The sequence below is a fragment of the Eumetopias jubatus genome, unplaced genomic scaffold (assembly GCF_037043125.1).
Source record: "Eumetopias jubatus isolate StellerSeaLion01/CBP00866 unplaced genomic scaffold, mEumJub1_p1.0 scaffold_6, whole genome shotgun sequence".
In the NCBI taxonomy this organism is placed as follows: domain Eukaryota; kingdom Metazoa; phylum Chordata; class Mammalia; order Carnivora; family Otariidae; genus Eumetopias; species Eumetopias jubatus.
The window spans coordinates 36,623,988-36,646,196 of record NW_028274812.1 but is presented as its reverse complement, the minus strand read 5'-3'; the positions used below and the strand labels follow the sequence as shown (position 1 = coordinate 36,646,196).

Genomic DNA, 22,209 nt, shown 5'->3' with positions numbered 1-22,209 from the left:
AACACATATGAATCTTGAAAACAAACTGTAGTATATCCACGCAATAAAAAAACTTCTCAACATTAAAAAGGAATGACGTAGTGATACATGGTACATCACTGATGAATCTCAAAATAATTACACTGAATGAAAGAAGCCAGACACACACACACAAATATATACTGAATGAATCTATTTATATAAAATGCTAAAAATAAACCAAAAAAACAAATCTAACTTAGAGTGAAAAAGTGATTGGTGTTTGCCTTGGACTAAGGTGGGAATTGATTGGGCAATAGTACGTGCAAACATGTGGAGTTGATAAAAATGTTCTATATCTTGATTGTGGAGGTGGTTACACAGTGAGAATGTAAATTATACTACAATAAAAGCGATTTAAGACTTGTTAAAATGAAGGCTAGAAGAGAGAAGCCTTTGATTAAATAATACACACCTTTAAGCATTCTTAATTATAGGTTTCTCTTTTTCTTTTTGATGGGTATCTTTTATATCACCATGACTATTTTCATAGCATTTTAGTACAGTGGGGAGATTACAAGATTTAGCCTATATACTTTGATAATCTGAACTTTGAAAAACATGAAAGTTTGTGATTCAAAGAAACATAGCTGAAAGGGAATGAAAAAGCTGAATTAATTATCAATTATTTCTCCTCTAGTCTACTGCCCTACATGCCAGAGAAGAATGGCTTTCTCTTTAGTGTCTGAAAAGGAGAGTCAAAATTTTAAACACTGAAAGTCTCCTCTTAGTGTATGCTCCAACATTCTCCTTCCAGGATCAAGTGTATAATGAATAGGAAAAAAGGAGTGAGTCCAGGATTAGCCTTAAGGTTGAAAATCATCCCCAATGAAAGGAAAATTAATAAGTTTAAAACTATGCCAGGTCGCCTGGGTGGCTCAGTTGGTTAAACATCTAGCTCTTGATTTTGGCTCAAGTCATGATCTCAGAGTCCTGAGACTGAGTCCCAAGTCAGGCTCCGCCCTAGGTGTGGAGCCTGCTTGAGATTCTCTCTCTCCTTCTCCATCTGCCCCTCGCCCCCACTTGTGTGCTCTCTCTCTCTCTAAAAAATAAAAATAAGTTTAAAACTATGCCAAAATATTACCATACTAGCATTTCTGTAAAAGTATAAGAGCAGTAAGGTAATCTTAAGACTCTAATCAGTATCATGTGTACATCAATGTGTACCTTGGTTGTTATGCTAAGCTTCTACATGTTCATTAAATCATTTAAATCTATAAACATTCAGAAGAGATTATTTATATTTTATAACGAAATTGAGACTTAGATAAAATAGTTATTAAAAGTCAAATACAGCTGACCATTTAACAGTGTCAGGTTTAGGGGCACTTACCATCCCCCATGCACTCAAAAATCTGTGTAGAACTTTTGACTCTCCCAAAACGTAACTACTAATGGCCTACTGTCAACTGAAAGCCTTATTGATAACAGTCAATTAACACATATTTTGTACGTTATATGTATCATGTACTGTATTCTTACAATAAAGTAAGCCAGAGGAAAAAAAATGTTATTAAGAAAACCATAAGGAAGAGGGGCGCCTGGGTGGCTCAGTCGATTAAGCATCCGACTCTTGATTTTGGCTCAGGTCATGATCTCTAGGGTCCTAGGATCCTAGGATCGAGCCCTGCTTCAGGCTCTGCACTTAGTGCAGAGTCTGCTTGGGATTCTCTCTCTCCCTCTCCCTCTGCCCCTACCCCTGCTTGTGCTCTCTCTCTCTCTCTCTCTAAAATAAATAAATAAAATCTTAAAAAAAAAAAAAGAAACCATAAGGAAGAGAAAATACATTTACAATACTGTTCTGTATTTATAGAGAAAAACCCATGTATAAGTGGACCAGCACAGTCAAACTCAGGTTACTTGAGGATCAACTGTAGATAAAAGTGGCAAATTGGGATTGAATCTAAGTGTATCTAATTCCAGTCTTTGGGCTCTTTACTGTTCTGCCATTTTATCTCCAATTATGCTATGTATACTACCTTCCGTATTATAAAGAGGCTCAAGTGTGTAAGTCTGTACAGATCAAAGAACACTATACTGGTTCTCCTTATATCTGAGCTAAGAAGTCTTAGGAATGGTAACTGAGAATATAGTTTCAAGCACATGTAAAGCATTATATTCTACCAAATATCATTCCTATAAAGTACAGCTATCCAATATTAAAAAGAATTCGGGGGACTGAGGGCTATAGGTCCCAAATAATTTTCTCTAATTTTATTCCCTAACCAGCCCAAAAGCTCCACAGAGTTAACACCAATCACAGTAAAGATAAGAAATGGACCGCAGAGAACCTACTTTTACTGGTAAGAGGACAATTATAGCAGTGCCTCTTTCTCCATTCTCTCTCTCTCTCTTTTTTTTTTAAGTTTTTTATTTTTCTCTGTATAATTCTTTTGAATATTAAAGTTTCATATATTTATTTGACTTCCTTCTCCAGGAATTTTGCTAACATGGATTTAATTTGCTCAAAATCATTTTACTTTGTTAACTTTTTGAAATGCATAGTAATAAAGTAATGGTAGAGTTATTATACTAGATTGACTAAAATTTATCTACTTTAATAATTGACAAGAAGAAATCTCAGAGACATAGAGAAAATCCTGAAAGCAGCTCGGAACAAGAGGTCTGTAACCTACAAGGGTAGAAATACTAGATTAGCAGCAGAACTATCCATCAAGACCTGGCAGGCCAGAAAAGACTGGCATGATATATTCAGGATGCTAAACAAGAAAAATATGCAGCCAAGAATACTTTATCCAGCTAGGATGTAATTCAAAATAGAAGGAGATAAAAAGCTTCCAGGACAAACAGAAACTAAAAGAATTTGTGATCACCAAACCAGAAATACTGAAATGGATTCTCTAATCAAAGAGAGAGCCTAAAAGTAACATAGACCAGAAAGGAACATAGACAATATACAGTAACAGTCACCTTATAGGCAATACAATGGCACTAAATTCCTATCTTTCAATAGTTACCCTGAATGTAAATGGGCTAAATGCCCCAATCAAAAGACACAGGGTATTAGACAGAATAAAAAAGCAAGACCCATCAATATGCCGTCTGCAAGAGACTCATTTTAGACCCAAAGACACCTCCATATTTAAAGTGAGGGGATGGAAAACCATTTATCATGCTAATGGACATCAAAAGAAAGCTGGGGTGGCAATCCTTACATCAGATAAATTAGATTTTAAACCAAGGACTGGAATAAGAGATGAGGAAGGACACTATCATAATTAAAGGGTCTATTTAACAAGAAGATCTAACAATTGTAAATGTTTATGCCCCTAACATGGGGCAGCCAATTATATAAGCCAATTAAGGAAACACATCGATAATACAATAATAGTAGGGGACTTTAACAACCCCCTCACTGCAATGGACAGATCATCTAAGCAGAAGATCAACAAGGAAATATGGGCTTTAAATAACACACTGGACCAGATGGACTTCACAGATATATTCAGAACATTCCATCCCAAAACAACAGAATACACATTCTTCTCGAGTGCGCATGCAACATTCTCCAGAATAGATCACATCCTGGGTTACAAATCAGGTCTCAACTGGTACCAAAAGATTGGGATCATTCCCTGCATATTTTTGGACCACAATGCTTTGAAACTGGAACTCAATGGCTTTTATGATATTAAGGTATGTTTCCTCTAACCCTACACTGTGAAGAGTTTTAATAAAAAAAAAAAGAGGGGATCATACGGGAAGGGAGGGAAAAATAAAACAAGACAAATCAGAGAGGGAGACAAACCATAAGAGACTCTTAATCTTAGAAAACAAACTGAGGGTTGCTGGAGGGGAGGGGTTGGGGGATGGAGTACCTGGGTGATGGACACTGGGGAGGGTACGTGTTGTAATGAGTACTGGATATTATATAAGACTGATGAATCACAGACCTGTACCCCTCAAACAAATAATACATTATATGTTAGTTAATTGAATTTAAATTTAAAAAAATAAAATAATTGACAAGAAGAAAATATTCACTAGTTGATCATCCTGTTTAAGAATATAAATAACATTTACATTCGAGCAAAAAATAAGTTTGAGCATATTGATTATATTTTGGAGGGAGTAAAGCAATTTTCATCTTACCTGAAATCACATGCTGTAGTAAATTCTGCTCCTCCACCCAATGCCCAACCTTGAATCAGCGCAACACTTATTAAAGGGAGTCTGTTTATTAAAGGAAAAAAGGAAAATATGGATGTTAATGTTTTTCATTTCAATAATAATTTACAAATATTACTTTAAAAAAACTTGAGATGGAGCAGAAACAAAATTATTGAACTATGTTCATAATAACAAACATACCCCAAAGGATAGTGGAACCCTCATTGCGTGTATCATGAGGAATAAAACAGTATAATTCTTAAGATATAGTAATTCATACTAAATGCTGTGTAAGCTTATCAAACAACCTCCCTGAAATCATCTATTTTTAAACTATTAACTATATTTTTATATATGAATAATATACATAAAATATATAAAGTATATATTATAAATACTATATGATATATATACCTTATGTATATTTTTATATATTACAAACTATATTTTTTAACTATATATTGTAACTTTCTTCTAAATAAATGAATGTTTTTTATATAATATACAGCTCCTACAACTCCTCAGCCACTGGCAATCAAGAATAATTAAATGTGGTCATATTTCACTCCATTTTTATTGATGTCACGTTAGGAGGCAAAATTAAGGCTATATCCAAAGGAAGACTGAGCTCCAAAACTGTGTTATTATAAAGATTCCTATCAAAAGTCTTATTGCCTATTGAAATGACTGATAAAGTGAAACTATATAAAGGAATGGGTCTGTGGTAAAAATAAATCTCTTCACCTTTCCTGACTGCAAAGACCCACTTTGAAAGAAGTATGTAAGTATTAACAAGGTAAATACATATGCTTTGAAAGTATGGAATATTTTGTAGGTTCTAACCAAATGCAAAGCTGCACACCTAAAGTAATGGAAAAATGTATTAACACCTTCTGCTTCCAAATAAAAAGGATTAAAAAAGCTTTTAAGATTTATCTAAGAAAAAGTCAAGTAAATAGGGAAAGGAAGGTGAAGAGGAACTAAAACAATGAAAAAAAGTATTTTAGAATAATGTTTTGATTCCATTATTCTTTCTAGGCTCTTACATATGAAGAGCACCAAAAATAGAGTGATGTCCAAATAGTAAGTATGCTAAATAATATGAATCCTTAGTTTTTATAATTTTATAGGCTCTTTAGGAAAAGTGCCATGTCTTAAAATTTTTTTATCTCTCTCTTATCTTTGAAATACCTATGCGTACTTCACCAACATTTAATTAAATGACTGTCTTTGATAGCACAAATAAATAGGTCATCATTAAAATAAATATAATTCGAAAATCAGGAATTTTTTAACTGGTGCAAAACAGAACAATGAAGAGCTCTTTTTGTTTTTTTTAGATTTCATATTTTAAAATGAAAGATACATTACCTCATAAATCTTGTTAAGGTGTTTTGCATGAACATACATAAGGCCATTCCATCCTTAAAGAAGAATAAGCATAAACACAAAGGTATAATGTAAATGTATTATGTAAGAAATTTTTCAATTTTTTTCAGGATTTATAAAGTAATGAAGCCAAAAATATACCCAACTTTTTTCTTTTAAATGAGGTTTTCACTTAAAACTCTTTGATGCTGTCAGAAATGCAAATGATGCAGTATTAAATTCTATTGACCTTATAGGGTTCCTTGAGCTCAGATCTACATGAGGTATTAGCAAAGACTTAGGCATGAGAGTCAGATCACATATCCCAGAAGAGTGTGAAGTTCTACTCAGGGTAATCTGGGAGAAAGAGATGTAAGATGTACCCACCTATTATCTCAAATTCTGATCCCCTAAGAATATAAACATATAAAAACAAAATTCTTAAAAGTACAGTTGACCCTTGAACAACACAGGTTTGAATGGTATGGATCCACTTACATGTGGATTTTTTATAGTACAGGACTGTGAATGTGTAAATGTGTATTCTCTTCCTTATGATTTTCTTAACATTTTTCTTCTGTAGCTTACTTTATTCTAAGAATACAGTATATAATACATAAAACATACAAAGTATGTGTTAATCAACTTTTTATGTTATCAGTTAGGCTTCTACTCAGTGGTAAACTATTAGAAGTTAAGTTATTGGGGAGTCAAAAGTTATATGCAGATTTTCAGCTGTACAGGGGTCAGGAGCCCTAACCCCTGCATTGTCCTAGGGTCAACTGTAGTCTAAACTCACTGCTTCTTTTTTAACTCACATACTTCCTTCAACCTAGGGTAATCTAGTCTTCAGCCTTCTCTCAAAAGACTCCCCTCAAAGGTTCCTAATAATCTTCTATTTGTTAAATGACTTTTCCTTATCCTTATCTCCCTGTCTCTATAACATAGGTATCTTGCTTTGACCAGTTTCTATATTTTAAAAGCCTCTAATAGTTTCTACCAATACTTTCCACTCTTGATTCCCTTCCTATTTCTTTGATTGTTCCCTTCCAGTTTTCTTCTTTGACTCTTCTTATTCAGCTAAATAAGTAATTTAATACCTGTAAATGCATGTATTCCCCAAAAATCCAACCCATGATTCTCTTTCTCTTCTTTATCTACAATTTCTTCCTTAGAAATATCATCCACCCCCATTGCTTCAACTCTTGTTCTCATGTAGATTCCCAAAACCTCCCAGAAATTTCATTCTCCCAAGACTTCAAATTCAGCATGGCAAAACCAACTGGGAGTGGGAAGAGCTGAGTTTGGATCCTAGTGCTACTGCTTAATAATAACATGAACTGGAGCAAGTCTTAAATGAGTTTCCTCATCTGAAAGGAAGGAATGATGAATAAAAAAAAATACTTGTTCTATTTGACTTAAAGGATGGTTGGAAAGATGAAAATGTACCTAGATACCCTGTAAAAGATCACATAAATATAAGTGAGTTCTGAGTTAATTAAAAAAAAAAAAAAAAGGTCTTCTGGTCAATAAGGCTCAGAATTTTGTCATTTTCTTTGATTCTTCCATTTCACAGTTCAGTTCACCCACAATTAGTTACCAAGTATGTCCTTTGAAATATTTCCAGTATAAATCCCTTCTTTTTCTAGTTGCACTGCTGCTACACTGGCTCAGACTTGTGTTACTCATACTTAGATCATGACAACAGCCTTGTTTCCTAACTAGGAATGCATTTCCTAACTATATTGCATCAAAGTACATTATATTATACAAAGTATTTTAAGAAATGCTTGAATAAACTGAGATGAGTGCCAAAGAAGAAGCAATTTATTTCAATTGGGTCAGGGTAGTTGGGAAAGCTTTATAGAGAAGGGAAGATGGCATTTGCTAGGCCTACACAATAAGCCTTTTGAGGTTGACAAAATGCCTTCTTTATCCTCAGAAGCTAATACAATGTTTTGCATATAATATTTGCTTTTGAAGGTAACTGAATTAGATGAATTTTAGATGGAAAACTGTTATTCTAGAAAACAAATGCAGTCAATGAAAGGTAAAAACCAACATAAATTAAATATAAATTTCCTAACTGAAAGCCTTTATCACAAAGGTCATTCTATATTATAAATTGATAAGAAAATTAACACTAGCACAAAGAGCTAGAAGGTTTAAAACTAGACTGATTTACATTACGTTAAAATCTATGCAATAGGGGCGCCTGGGTGGCTCAGTCAGTTGAGCAGCCAACTCGTGATTTGGCTCAGGTCATGATCTCCTGGGTCTTGAGATGAAGTCCTGCATCAGGCTCTGTGCTAAGCAGGGAATCTGCTTAAGATTCTCTCTCCTCTCCCTCTACCCCTCCCCCTGCTCATGCTCACTCTCTCTAAAATAAATAAATAAAATCTTAAAAAAAAATCTGTGCAATAAAGCCTGTTAAATTATCTCAATAAATTAATCTTAGTAGGCCTATTTTCTATTATACTAGATTTAGAGTACTTAAAATTCTGGCAGAAGCATCTAGAATTGATAGAAATGAAAGTGAAGCATGTATTAGACTGTATGCTGTTATAATTCTCATTCAAAAGATAAGTCACATTAAAAATGTTTAAAAGCAGTAGAGAACAATGGTTAACAACATAGATGCTAGAGCTAAAATGCCTAGGTTGAATCTAGGCTCTACTATTTACCAGCTAGTCTGGCTTTGGGCATGATACCTAACCTCTGTGCTTCAGTCTCCTCACCTATAATAATAGTATCTATCTCATTAGGGTAGTTAGTAATGATTAAATAAATCTGACATGTAAAGAACTTAGACAGTGCCTGATATATAGTAATAGAATAAGGAATGATATCTAGCACTGCTATTATTAATATCAGTAATAGCACTGGCCATCAGATAATGAATAAGCTTTGGCTTTAAATGTATCATAAAGTAAAGATTACACTGTAATAGAATACACTGACAAGAATAAAGAATACACTGACAAGATCTAGGGAGAAAAAAAGATTAGATTTGTCCCCCAAAGCCACTGGGCCAAAAATGGTTAAATGCTCAAGCCCTTTCTCGGGCTGTAAGAAGAAAATAAGTCAGTGAGAGATAAAACCAAGCTTGTGATAGAATAAGCTGAAAAAAAGAAACTAATGAAAAGCTATACCTGCTCTGATGAATGAAGCCTAGAAGCTGGAAAGTAACAAAAAAAAGGTTTTAAGAGCTGCTGCAGACAGTGCTATTTTCATCCAGCTAAATGATACCCTGAGGCCCAAACCTACTCCTTCAGTTCTTACTTGTATAACAAAGATGAGAAGCACAATGCTCAGCTGAAGTGCCAAAAAGAACTATTAACGTCTTATTTACTCTGAGCCACATTTATCCTGAGTGGAAAAGTGCTCAGCCTATAAAAGTATCTTATCCTAGAACCAACCGTAAAGGAGACTTTCTCTTTTTTTCCCTAAGTGCTTGTTGTATGGATTTATTAATTTCCTCAAAATACAGGGAGGGTTTAGAGAAAATTAGAAAAATTTGTCTATAAATTAATGAGGCTAAAACTGAACAACAGCAAAAGCAAAAACTTAGCAAAAGCAAAGAAGACAGATGAGCACTCTGTTTGAGGTCACTGTAGAAATTTAAGCAACAGAGAAATATAAGGACGATGGATTGGCAGAAAAGTAACTGAAAGGTCAGGGAACAAAGGAAAATACTACCTTTAAACTAGAGTAAGAGTATAAAGGTTTCTAAAATGCCAGACTTTTCCTTGAGGAATTATACCCATTCACTGCAGAATAAGTAGGTTTGTTTTCCCATATCTTGAAGATTATAATTGGATTTGATGATTTCTGCCTTTTGAAAAAAGACTTCTGATAGTCTACAGAACATCTGTGGCATCAAATCCAACTCTTATAATTGGGTTAATACATTAGATTTTTTTCTTATTTTATTCTTTTCTCTGCCCCATAACCTTTAAGGGCCAATGTGTGTGTTATGCTAATCCATCTCCCTCCCTCAACTTTTTTCAACCAAGGATTAACTGCCTAAAAGTGGATTAGTCTACTTCTACTTACATTAGGTAATTTTCACTAATAAAATAGTTTTTAAACTTTGAAAAAATACACTGGCAAAAATATCAACATAATTATCTTTTTTCTTTAAGAAAAAGCCATTTAATAATCAGAAGAGACTATAATCCAATTACTAAAATCATCATCTATTCTAGTTATCTCATCATCCTCAGAAAAGCAAATTCACCACATAAGTAAATGCTAGTGATACATCTGCAACAACAAAGAGTAAGTGTATTAGATAAAGAAAAGCTTCACTGAGAGAAAGGCTGTTCATAACTAAATGTTAAGAGTCTCAGAGTATCTCAGCTGTGAGGGGCAGATGCATTTATACATGCAGCTGCAACTCATACAAAGGTGTGAGGCTCAAAAGTCCTGAGGCCATTTTAAATCTCAGTTTTACACATATTCATAGTTCTTTCTCAGGCATATAGAAATCAGCATGATTCTACTTTTTGCTTTTACATGTATACAAAATAAAAAATCCTGGCCATATGATCTAAAGAGACAGAAACCTTTTAACTAGAAGAAAGCAAAATAACCTTTCACTTTTTTAGGGATGTTTTCCTACCTGACTTACATCAGACCCAAAATAATCTATTATCTCATTCTATCTATCCAGTGTCTTTTATGAGCAAAGTAAGGTGCCTAGGAATTCAATCATTTCAGAGATGAAAAATTATAATCAAATAACTTGCAGGTCATATAGCTAATCATGAGATGACCTTGGAAAAATCCATACAGCCAAATCTCCAGCTTAGTGCTCTAATCATTTGAACACAGAGCAAATTTAAGTCTAGTGGTGCTACAAATTATGGATCATTTCATGGATAATAATGTTTATTAATACTTAGATCTTTGAAATAAAAATAATAGCTACCTTTTTCAGACACTATCCTAGTAATGCATTTTATATATATTATCTTCAATCCTCACAATAGCTATGTGAAATACAGAATTCTCATTTCTAGATTAGGAAAATAAGATTAGAAAGATTAAGTGATCTGCTCAATCACTTACCCAGAAGGTGTTGAAACCAGCATTCAAATCCAAATCTTTCAAAATTACCAAAAGAGAGCTCTTTCCTCACAATTTTATGCAAATACAGATCATATACTACATAGAGCAGTATGACTTATGGAATACCATTTAAATGTTATTACCTACATACAGCCTACACCTATAATTTAATGGCTATGAACCATTTTTTTTTTTCCTTTTCCTTCCTTTTTTTTGGCCTAGGGTATATGGGTGGAAGTTCCTAGGTTCCTTGGAGGATAATGGAAGATGACTAATAACGGAAAATGATTAGGATTCCTTTTCTATCAGGGTAATTCAGAAGCAAATGTTTTAATTGTTACCATTTGTTGAAGCTTACTATGTGCCAAAGCTTTGCTGGGTACTTTATATATGTACCTCATATAAAATTCCTCATCATGAGATGCTAAGGGTCTTCCACTCAAAAGAATTCAAACTCTTGCTAGTTTTAATGGGCTTTAGTGATGGCTAATCTTCTGGTCCTTCCTCTCCCCCCTTCCCTTCCCCCACTATTTCATACTATTTGCAAACCCATCTTTAAGAAGAAAGCCAAAACCTCTGATCCTTGGAAAGCTCTTAAAGAGTAGCTATCATAATAGCCATATGTAAAATATAAATATCTCAGCCACAGATCTCTGATAAATATGTGGAATCTAGTGCATAATTCATATAATACTTGCCTCTGGAGTCCCTAGTGATTTCACAGCATTCAGATCGGATCCTGAGGAGAAAGTATTTTTTGCCCCACGGACAATGAGACCTTTCCCCTCTGTCCAATTTTCCAATTCAATCACTTTTTCCAGAAGTTGTAGCATCATAACACCTGCCAAAGAGATTAGGAAAAATCAAAGCACATAAGATACTGGAAAAAGAGAAATAATTTAGAAATTATCAGGAGTCAAATAGGACTCTTAGATCCTACATTTTACAAATATTACCTGAATGTTTATTAAATGTCTATTATGTTGGTACCATGGGGTATAAATAAAAGAGGTATACTTGTAGTCCCTGCTTTAGAAGTTTACAATATGTTAGTAATCTCTCTCTCTTTCTCATTGTCTTAATTAAGAAATCATACAAATACATGGCTAAGTAGAAAATGAGAATATATCATACATGTCCTAGGAATTAGAAAATTGGAATGAATAAGGGGTATAGTGGTAAGAAAAAATTATTTCTTATGGTAAAAGTCAAATATAGACCTGACTTCACAGTAGTACACATTGTCTTAGTCAACAAGCTCAACAAGGATTATAAAATCAACAAGCTCATAATAAGAGTTATGCCTGTATTCCTAACTCAAATATAGTACTGCCCCATGAGACTGAGATCTTAACAATCTATTGGGTATATGGTACACAAAACAAAGGTGAGATTCCTACTTTACTCTCACGAGAACGACTATAGTAGGATGCTCGTTCAGGAAAGTGACACTACATATCCTTTTGTTCCACAGTTGACAAACTATGCTCTAACCCAAGGCATACTATGAAAGTACTTCATAGCCTGCTAATAAGATACCTACCAACTATCAATTCTATGATTTATAGATTAAATTTTTACCTTAGTATCATTCCAAAGTTCTATTGGAGCTTCTTTTTTTTTTAAAGATTTTATTTATTTATTTGAAAGTTTATTTATTTATTTATTTGAGAGAGAGAATGAGAGAGAGAGAGCACACATGAGAGGAGAGAGGGTTAGAGGGAGAAGCAGACTCCCTGCTGAGCAGGGAGCCCGATGCGGGACTCGATCCTGGAACTCCAGGATCATGACCTGAGCCGAAGGCAGTCGCTTAACCAACTGAGCCACCCAGGCACCCAAGATTTTATTTATTTATTTGAGAGAGCGAGAATGAGAGAGCGAGCGAGCATGAGGGGGGGAGGGTCAGAGGGAGAAGCCGACTCAGGGAGCCTGATGCGGGACTCGATCCTGGGACTCCAGGATCATGACCTGAGCCGAAGGCAGTCGCTCAACCAACTGAGCCACCCAGGCGCCCGTACTGGAGCTTCTTTATAATGGACAAATTTAAAATAGAAACAGCAGAGACTATTAATTCTTACCAGTGGTGATCTTCCAAGTTCATAAAGTTCATAATGCTATCAATGGTTAAGTTTACTCTTTCCTCTGCTTAAGAAAATGTTTTAGAAGCCAATATAAAGATCATGACAGAGGATTAAAACCAGCAAAGAATCTGTACCACATAGAATCTGTAGTAAGGTTCCAAAACTTACTATATAAGCCCCGTTAAACTATGTACACTACTTTGGAACATAAACTCCATGATGTCAAGAACTATTATTCTTCTTGTCATTTTCTGAAGTAACCAATAATGAAGTGGTTCCACAATAAATGTTAGTGTTATTGATTCACAAGTAACTAATGCAGCTATCCTTTCTAATTGCTAATTATGACCTAATTAAAATAGTAGCCTTACCCAAGGATGTCCTAGGTGTTTTAGAAATACAGTTCTTGGTCTCCAAAGATTTATACAGTCTAGTAGCTTTTTACAAAGAACAAACAAACAAAAACATTCACTCAGGCTAAGAATAAATCTATATAAGTAAATATGGACCTTCAGTCATCCCTAATATTTAAGCTTCTAAAAAAGTAATGCTGGTTTTGAGTATGAGACAACTATACCAGTAGTTAATCTTGAACTCATCTTTTGCACTTTGTAAACTAAGTGTAAGAGTTGGAAGGAACCTTAAAGGAGTAACTGGTTGGGTAATTTTCAAACCGGGGCCTTGGGGTTGTCTGGTGTGTGGGGCTCACTCATATTCTCCCAGACTAACTCAATCAAACACCATTACCCAAATCAAAGCATCTCTGCTCATATTCGTTTTAAATATTAGCCATGAAATTAATATTTGTTTCCATTTGAATAATAATCTTTACTAATATAAATTATTTATAGCTATTCAGTAATAAAACTATTACTCTAGTCTAATTTTTGAGAGCAGTATTACTTTTCCAATTTTACTTATCCTAGGCTAATATCAAAATTGGCTTTTATTCTCTGAACCAAATGAAGGTACGGAGATGCATTGTCCAGTAAAGTAGCCACCATCTACATCTAGCTTTTGAACACTTGAAATGTGGCTAGTCCAACTGAGATGTGCAGTTAAGTGTAAAATACACACCAGATTTCAAAGATTTCGTATGAAAAAAAAGGAAAATACCTTATAAATAATTTTTCATATAAGTCACATGTTGAAATATTTTTGAATATACTGGGTTAAATAAAGTATATTAAAATTAATTTCAACTGTTTCCTTTTACTTTTTTTTATTTTACTTTTAAAAATATGGTTACTAGAAAATTTTAATTTACATATGTGGGTCACATTTGTGTTTGCATTATACTTCTATTGGATAACACTAATAGAGAGAGAGAGAGAGACATCTCTGAATTATGCTGAGAGGAAAGAAAAGTTATCTTGTGTTTTAACGACCCACCGCTGATAATTTACAAAGTTTACAGTCTATTGAATTTTGTCTATGGGTATGAAAATTTACTGAGACATTTTTGAGCCCAGTATTTCAAATATTACAAAACATAATTTACCCCCCATGAAGTACATAACTGACAAATGGAGATTGTCAGAGTCATCCTGACTGGGTAGTCAGCAAGGTTACTCCTTAGCTCTTGCATAATATTATCAACCACCCATGAGGTACATCACTGACAAACAGAAATTGCCAAAATCACCCTGAAATATGTAGGGGTGCTAGACAGTCAGTAGTGTTACTCATTAGCTCTTCCATAACATCACAGTAGTGTAATTCAAATCTGAACTTTGGCGCAAAATTACAAAGTACCACATGTCCTGGACTTTTGGGTTCCTTAAATATGAAATTCATACAAGCCCAAGAATGCTACCTAGCAAATAGAAGGTATTTACCAGTATCTAAGCGTCAGGAAAGAGGCAACACATAGGCAAGCACAGTGTTTTCACTGATTATTGGAATTACATGGTTAAAATGACAGTCTTATTTCAAGTCACAGAAAAAAAAAATTTAACTAAGTAATTTCTTTTTTCATTTATAGGTTTTTCTCTTTAGTTTTCAAAAATCTTTGAAAGCTCCTTCCCCTTGTCTCCCAGTGACATTAGCTAAACTTAAACAAATGAAGTCATTAAGCAGTTAGTAAATGTCAATGGAAAAAATAATCAAGGTTAATTTGAAAATTTCCTTTCTAGCAACATCCATATTTATGGATTTTAAAAAAAGATTAAGGGGCGCCTGGGTGGCTCAGTTGGTTAAGCAACTGCCTTCGGCTCAGGTCGTGATCCCAGGGTCCTGGGATCGAGCCCCGCATCGAGCTCCCTGCTCAGCGGGAAGCCCACTTCTCCCTCCCCCACTCCCCCTGCTTGTGTTCCCTCTCTCACTGTCTCTCTCTCTCTGTCAATTAAATAAATAAATAAAATCTTAAAAAAATAAAAAGATTAAAATACAATGTAAAAAATGTTCCTGGTTCAAGTGATGGTTTTGGGTATTCTGTGTGAGTATGTGTGTTCCAAGAGTACCACAACTTTCAAGAATTCTGTCACCAGAGTAGAGATAAAAATCATGTGATAGCAGCTTAGATTTAGTGTCATTATTTAGCAAAAGAAAGATCTCTATACCTGAGAAGGCATTCATTTTACTTGGATTGTTCAGAGTAAGAATGCCAATGCCACTGTCTTCCTTCTGAAGGTCAATGGATCCACCAGGAAACTGCTGAAGTTTTTTTTTTACTTCTTCCTCATGGAAGCCATGAGATGTATTATAAAGTGACACTCCCGTTTGATGTAGTAATTTTGTCCTTACAGACAAAGATGATGTCGTCAAAAGATTTTTTGCCATTTCTGGAAAACAGAAATATGCAGTAGTCCAGATGAGCACTTTTCTAATATTATACGTTTATAGACTTTTCTGTTTAATTGGGACCACTTCCCCACTTCTAAAAGCACTCTGAGGAGATGGTCGGTATGCAAATCCTTCCCTTTTCCCTCCTTCTCAAACCAAATAATTCACAAAGTATACCATTTCAGTATATCACTGAGAGATGATGATGTAGTTACAGTGCATTTACTGGGATCCAATACATGGGAAAGGTTTAGAAAAATGTTGCTGTTCTGTGTTTAGCACCATCTCCTGCCTCCTGGCAAGTCTTTCTCATGATAGTAGCTCTTCTTCCTCCAACTCTTTAACTGTTGCAAAATCTAAGAATAAATTCAGGCCAATGTCCCCTTGGAAACCGTCTCTATGCAGGAATGCTACAGGAGCAATCCTACTCTCTAACAGAAATTTCATTCTCAGCATCATTCTTACCTTATGCAATGCTCTGATAGGAAACCCTGAGGAATATGAGGAAAGAAGTAGGAATGTGTGCATGGTTTCTTGTGTTCCCCAGGATTTTGTCACCTCTTCTCACTTTATATATACATCCCAGATAATCTCATCTCTGCCCATAAGGGTTTTTGCCCTCTGTAAGAATTTGTGTTGACATAAAACATACATTCAAAACAGTAATACAAATCATAAGTTATAGCTCAATGAATTTCACAAGGTAAATATATTCAAGTCAGTAACACCCAGATCAAGAAACAGAACGTGAAAACAAAACAAAAAAACCATGAAGCTCAAGGGTCTGTTGTGTCCTCTCTCAGTCACAACTCCAAATAAGGATAATAACTACTCTGACTTCTAATATCCTAGATTAGTTTGGTTTTGAATTTTATGCAAATTGAATAGTATATATTCTGTGCCTGGTTTCAACTGTGTTTGTAATATCCATTATGGTTATTACGTATAATTACAGTCTAAATAGTCTATTCCTCCCATTGTTGTATTTTATTATATGAATATGCCAAATTTATTCTAATAGATATATTTCTATTGGCTAGATCTAAGAATGGAATTATTTGGTTGAGCTGCAGCTGACACACTGATTGTTAAACACTGAAGAATTCTGCAAGTTGGTTTTTTAAACCCTTGGTGGCTTGAAATTAAGCATGGTGGGAGTATCAGCAAACTCTATATATCAATAGTCACTTGTCTCTCTCTCCCCCACCCCCTCCTTTCCTCTCTCCCTCTCTCTCTCTCTCTCTCTCTCACACACACACACACACCCCACAGCCAGATTCCCATTACTGCATCTATTCATTTGTTCAACTTAGAAAGATACCAAAGAGTTTTCCAAAATGGCTGTACCAATATAAACTGGTATTTCCACAGCCAGTGAATGTTCTAGTTGTTTCACAATCTTGCCATCACCTGCTAACATCTTTTTCTACTTTCTTTTCATTTTAGGCATTCTAAAGAGTGGTATGTCATCATGGTTCCACTTTGCATTTCTATGACCTCTAATGAAGTCAAGCTCCATTTTCATATGCTTATTGGTTATTTGCATATATTTTCTAAAGCGCCTGTTAAAGCTTTTTGCCCATTTTTTCTATTATTTGCCTTTTGGGGTTCTTTTGTTTGCCTGTAGCTTTTACTAAAACCCATAAAACAACAAATCCCACATTTCCATCTCCAGCACAAACCTTATACCTGTGTACTCCTAACTCAAACAGAAATCTAATTCCTTATTCCCTACCTGTCGATGTACCACAGGCTTCTCAAAATCATTGCCTAAACCTGAAGTCATACTTCTCCTAAAACCCGTTGCTCCTTCTTTATTCCTTCCCTTAACTATCTATAATATCATGAACCCTGTAGGCCACAGAAAACCAAATCCCCTTCCCCTCCTTCATCTCTCATATGCAACCTACCTGTAAAATGCCTTGCTTCTTTCTTATCTTTCCCATCCTTTATTCTTTCTACTACCAACCGTAGTTCAAACCTCATTACATAACATACATGTCACCAATTAGTTTCACACTACTCCTTAAAATCAGAGCTATCTCTGTAATCCAATCAAGTTATTCCAATTGTAAGGTTTTTTTTTCAGTAGCTTTCTACTAAGAAAAGGATCAAGTCCAAAGCTCACTTTGATTGGGCCCTTATTGATATCCTGAGTCTCTCATAACATCTCTACACACAGTCTATATGGACACCAAACAACTAGAATTCCACAAATTTACCTTGCTATTTTCTATTATTACATCCCCATATAGTGTCTTTCCTTCCTCACTGACCTGGTAAGTACCTAATCATCTTTAAAATCTAAATTCCTAAATTTCCTCCCATAAGTAATTTCCTAAGCAAATTATTCCTTTTATTTATCCCATTGCAATATATTATATGATTACATTTTAACACATTTTACACATCATTTTAATTGTATTTTTCATTTGTCTTTCTCACCAGACGGGAAGCTTCCTGAGAACAGTTCTCTGAGGTACATTCGCTCTGTCACTACTGCCTAGTATAGTGCTCAACACAAACAAGGTACTCAGATGCTTAATGAAGAAAATAAATCATCAGGTTGCCAAATGGAATGCCATCTCTAATACGTGAGTTATAAAACGGTATCAGAAGCAGATGGAGAACAGGCCATCTAAAGAAGATTACAGTATGATCTCCCTTCCACTTTAAATTGTTTCACCTTCAAAAGGACATTTTTGTTAAAGTGTCTCAGCAGAATACTTGTAACTGTGTATCTAAAAATATTACACATTGGAATGCAATCTCCTAAACAGATATACTTCAAAAACTTGGGAACAGTATTTCAAAATTTCTTCATTAAGGTGACTTTGAATACAATATGGAGGAGACCAAGACGTTCCTTAAATCTCATCTTAAAAAAACTAAATAAAATGTAATTCATATTAGATACAGTATGACCTAATGTGCTGTGATACATGGTAGAGGGTTGAGCAAAAAAGAATGCTGGTGAGTGAGGTGCTTGCTGTCTTTGAAAACAATATCCAAGAATAAGACCCTAATGCTATTTTCCCAAGAAAAAAGGGGTCCTAACTTGCTATCATAAGTGCTGTGGCTTTCAACTGCCATAACTTTATTCTTACTATCAAACTCCTTATGGTCTTAACAGTTAACCCTCTTTCTTTCCTACTGGAAGGGCACTATTATATATCAAGGCCAACAAACTGACATTTCTTCCAAATTTTATGAGCTTAGTTTATTAGAAAACAGTCTCTTGTATTTTAATACTCATGGATGGAGAGGCAATTTTTTTTAAGTTTAATTCTGAAGTGTTCCAAGATTATTCTTTTAAAAAATAGAAAAAATAATATAACAAATACCCATTCCTCATTTTTAGTAAATGTTAACATTTTTCTCATATTTCCTTCAGCTCATTCTTTTTTTATTTTTTAAAGATTTTATTCATTTATTTATTTGAAAGACAGAGAGAGCCTGAGTGGTGGGGGAGGGGCAAAAGGAGAGGGAGAGGGAGACTCTCAAGCAGACTCTGCACTGAGCATGGAGCCCAATACAGGGCTGGAGCCCAAGAGCCTAAGATCATGACTTGATCTGAAATCAAGAGTCAGACGCTTAATCGACTGAGCCACCCAGACACCCCCAGCTCACTTTTTATTTTCCAACATTCACAGAAGTAGAGAAAATAGTATAGAGAATTTTCATCTAAGAGCTTGAAAATTATCAACATTTTTGAAAACTTGTTTCATCTAATCACCATCTCACAACACATACAACCCACTTCTGCTTCCCCTGAGTATTTTAAAGAAAATTTACAGGATAACTTTCAAGTGTCTGAACACAAAAGCTGAGATCTTGGGCCACTGGCAACCTAAGTTAAGAAGCCCTCTGACGCACTCCTTAAAAGACATTAAGAGCAGCTTAACTATAACAAGTTCTTTGAACCCATAAGTTACTTAACCTAGAGGTGGAGCTTAGCACTCTGGAACTTAGTAAAATTTGTTCTTAGAATCTCTCATCAATATTCAACTTGGACATTCATCCGCCCATGTAACAGCTTTCAGAATTATTTCTAACAACTACTGGGGTTATTCCTAGCAGGGTTAAGATTTCAAGGATTCTATCCAGAAGTAAATTCTTTTAGGTTCTTATCAATTCATTCCTAAAACTTATGGGAAAAGAGGACCAGGGAAAGAGGCTCTACTTAACTGTAGTTTAGGCTACGGATCTAGGCACTGTCTCCCCATTCTGGAATAAAAATGACCAGAAATCAAAAAGAAAATATGCAGGCTAAGTAGAAAGGATGTAAAGTGCTCACATGCATGGAAGTAAGCAGACAAGTGTTTATTTAGAACAGAACATGTCCGGGGCACCTGGGTGGCTCAGTCAGTTAAGCTTCAGATTCTTGGTTTCGGCTCAGGTCATGATCTCATGATCTCATGATCTCATGGACTGTGGTATTGAGTCCCAGGTTGGGAGCAGGGAGTCTGCTTGAAAGATTCTATCCCTCTGCCCCTCCCCTCACCCCCTCGCTCATTCTCTCTCTCTCTCTCTCCTCCTTTCTCTCAAAAAAACCCAGACATGTCCATGCTCCTTTCCTCCCCCTCCAAAAAAAGTCACTATTTGCCTGTGGCTATAGTTATTGATATTAATCTGTAAGTAAAGAGTAATAAGGGGCGCCTGGGTGGCTCAGTCATTAAGCATCTGCCTTGGGCTCAGGTCATGATCCCAGTATCCTGGGATCGAGCCCCGCGCGCGGGCTCCCTGCTCAGTGGGAAGCCTGCTTCACCCTCTCCCACTCCCCCTGCTTGTGTTCCCTCTCTCGCTGTGTCTCTCTCTGTCAAATAAATAAATAAAATCTTAAAAAAAAGTAATAAAAGCACAAGGGACCCACTTATGGACTCTGAGTAATACGCATAGTATACTCATGGGTCAAGGTGATAAACAGACCTAATAAGCAACCAAGCAAAGTAGTCAAATGTTACCAGTTGCAAAATAAAATATCTAAGTACTTAAAATTACCTTTAATATCTTTACCTGGTGCCAATTTTATACTCCTTTTCCAAAACTCATGTAATATGCTTACTTGTATATCATTCTCCCATCCCACCGCCAGTCCTATCAGATTAGGAAATGATGTAATTAAGATGATAGATTCTAGGGTATTAACTGGTTTTAAGGTATCTAAAGCCTCTTGAAGATCTTGAAAGCTAGAAGGAATGCTTATCAAACATAATTCTGTAACATTACAGGACATTTTCAGGTAACTAAAGAGACATTGCAAGATTTTTAAAATAAATCTCAAAATGAATAAAAGAATCCAATTATAACACAGAAATGTATAATGACACACAATAAATGCAGAAGAAATTTATATTATAGATGTTCCCACTCCCTGTATTAGTGCAATAAAAGGTCCTTTATTGGTACTACATAAAATTATTGGGCAGAGAGGAAAATTACAGGATACTGTAAAACTGAAGAAAATGAGGCAATCTCTAAATGTTGACAATTATTACCACATGCTATTGGCATTGCTGTAAACAATGGTTCATTTGAAATAAATAATTTTCCTGCAAATATTACTGCATGTTATTCCCCATATCTACCTTATTTCTTTCCCTTGTATAGCTCCAGTTCTCAAAACTTAAGCCTGATTCAAAGGCATAGTTCCCTGCTTCTCCAACGGAGAGTAAAAGTTCTGTCTATGGAAAGAAAGTGCCTCTATAATTATGGTCATTAGTTATCTAGCATCACTAGAAAATGAGCTATTCTGGTCAAATAAACTAATAACCCTTTAACTGAAAGCAAAACTGTTCTGGACAAGGACAAATCCTTTCGTTGAAAGCATTCTTGATCATCTCAAGTACATAGAACTATAATGTTAAATATTTCTTTTTTTTAAGATTTTATTTATTTATTTGAGAGAGAGAGAGAGAACGAGAGAGAGAACACAAGAGGGGGGAGGGTCAGAGGGAGAAGCAGACTCCCAGCTGAGCAGGGAGCCCAATGTGGGGCTCGATCCTGGGACTCCAGGATCATGACCTGAGCCGAAGGCAGTCGCTTAACCAACTGAGCCACCCAGGCGCCCCTCATGTTAAATATTCCAATTAATTTCAAAATATTTCAATCTATTTTTAGGTATTTCACATTCCTAATCATATACCTCAAATGTACACCCATAGAAGTACAAATCTGTGTACATATTTTCAAAAGGGTTGAAAAAAATTAAAATAAGGTGGCTTCTCATGACTTGAGCTTCATGAAATTGAAGGGGATATAAAGTAAAAAAGGTAGAAAATTTAGGTCTATGGGAAGTGGGAGTGGGGAGAAAAACTTAAAAAATAAAATGTTATTACTAAGTATGAAGCGGTTATGAAAAAACACAAAGATTTTGGAGGTTTCCTAGATTATCACCCATATGTAAACATCAAGTTGCCTCACGATCTCTTGAGCTGGCAAAAGAAGCCTACACTAAAAATCTCAGGAGTTATTGAGAATGACAAGCAATGGGGCTTGAAACAAATTTAACAAAACCAGTATCTTCAGGGCAAGATGTATTTATGTTCATAAGCTTCAGCCATGTGAATAATTTTCTCATCCCCAACTGATGAGGGACAGAAGCAGAAAAATGCTCATCTTTAGCCCAGAAAGTTGACCTATATAGCCTTCATAGTTGTGATAAGGATCAAATCTGCACTGGTTGCTACATTCTTACAGGGTCTCAGGACTGCCTGTATCTCTCACTGATAGTTAATATTGAACTGAATGACAA

The 22,209-nt window shown here is 35.2% G+C and overlaps 2 protein-coding genes across 3 annotated transcripts in view; one reads left to right on the top strand and one right to left on the bottom strand.

Moving 5' to 3' along the window:
• Positions 1-21,276, top strand: part of RNF146 (ring finger protein 146) — a 71,975-nt gene extending 50,699 nt beyond the window's left edge. The window contains exons 3-5 of the transcript XR_015768305.1: positions 2,248-2,321; positions 5,188-5,232; positions 17,904-21,276. The gene's annotated coding sequence lies outside the window, so the exon portion shown is untranslated. The remainder of the gene's footprint in view (positions 1-2,247; positions 2,322-5,187; positions 5,233-17,903) is intronic.
• The window catches only part of ECHDC1 (ethylmalonyl-CoA decarboxylase 1), a 59,267-nt gene that overhangs the window by 31,020 nt on the left and 6,038 nt on the right, over positions 1-22,209 (bottom strand). For both annotated transcript variants that reach the window (XM_028117013.2, XM_028117014.2), the window contains exons 2-5: positions 15,233-15,454; positions 11,289-11,431; positions 5,521-5,573; positions 4,132-4,212 (exon numbers count right to left, since the gene is read on the bottom strand). In XM_028117013.2, coding sequence (XP_027972814.1) covers positions 4,132-4,212; positions 5,521-5,573; positions 11,289-11,431; positions 15,233-15,452 — 497 coding nt within the window. In that variant the 5' untranslated portion in view covers positions 15,453-15,454. The remainder of the gene's footprint in view (positions 1-4,131; positions 4,213-5,520; positions 5,574-11,288; positions 11,432-15,232; positions 15,455-22,209) is intronic.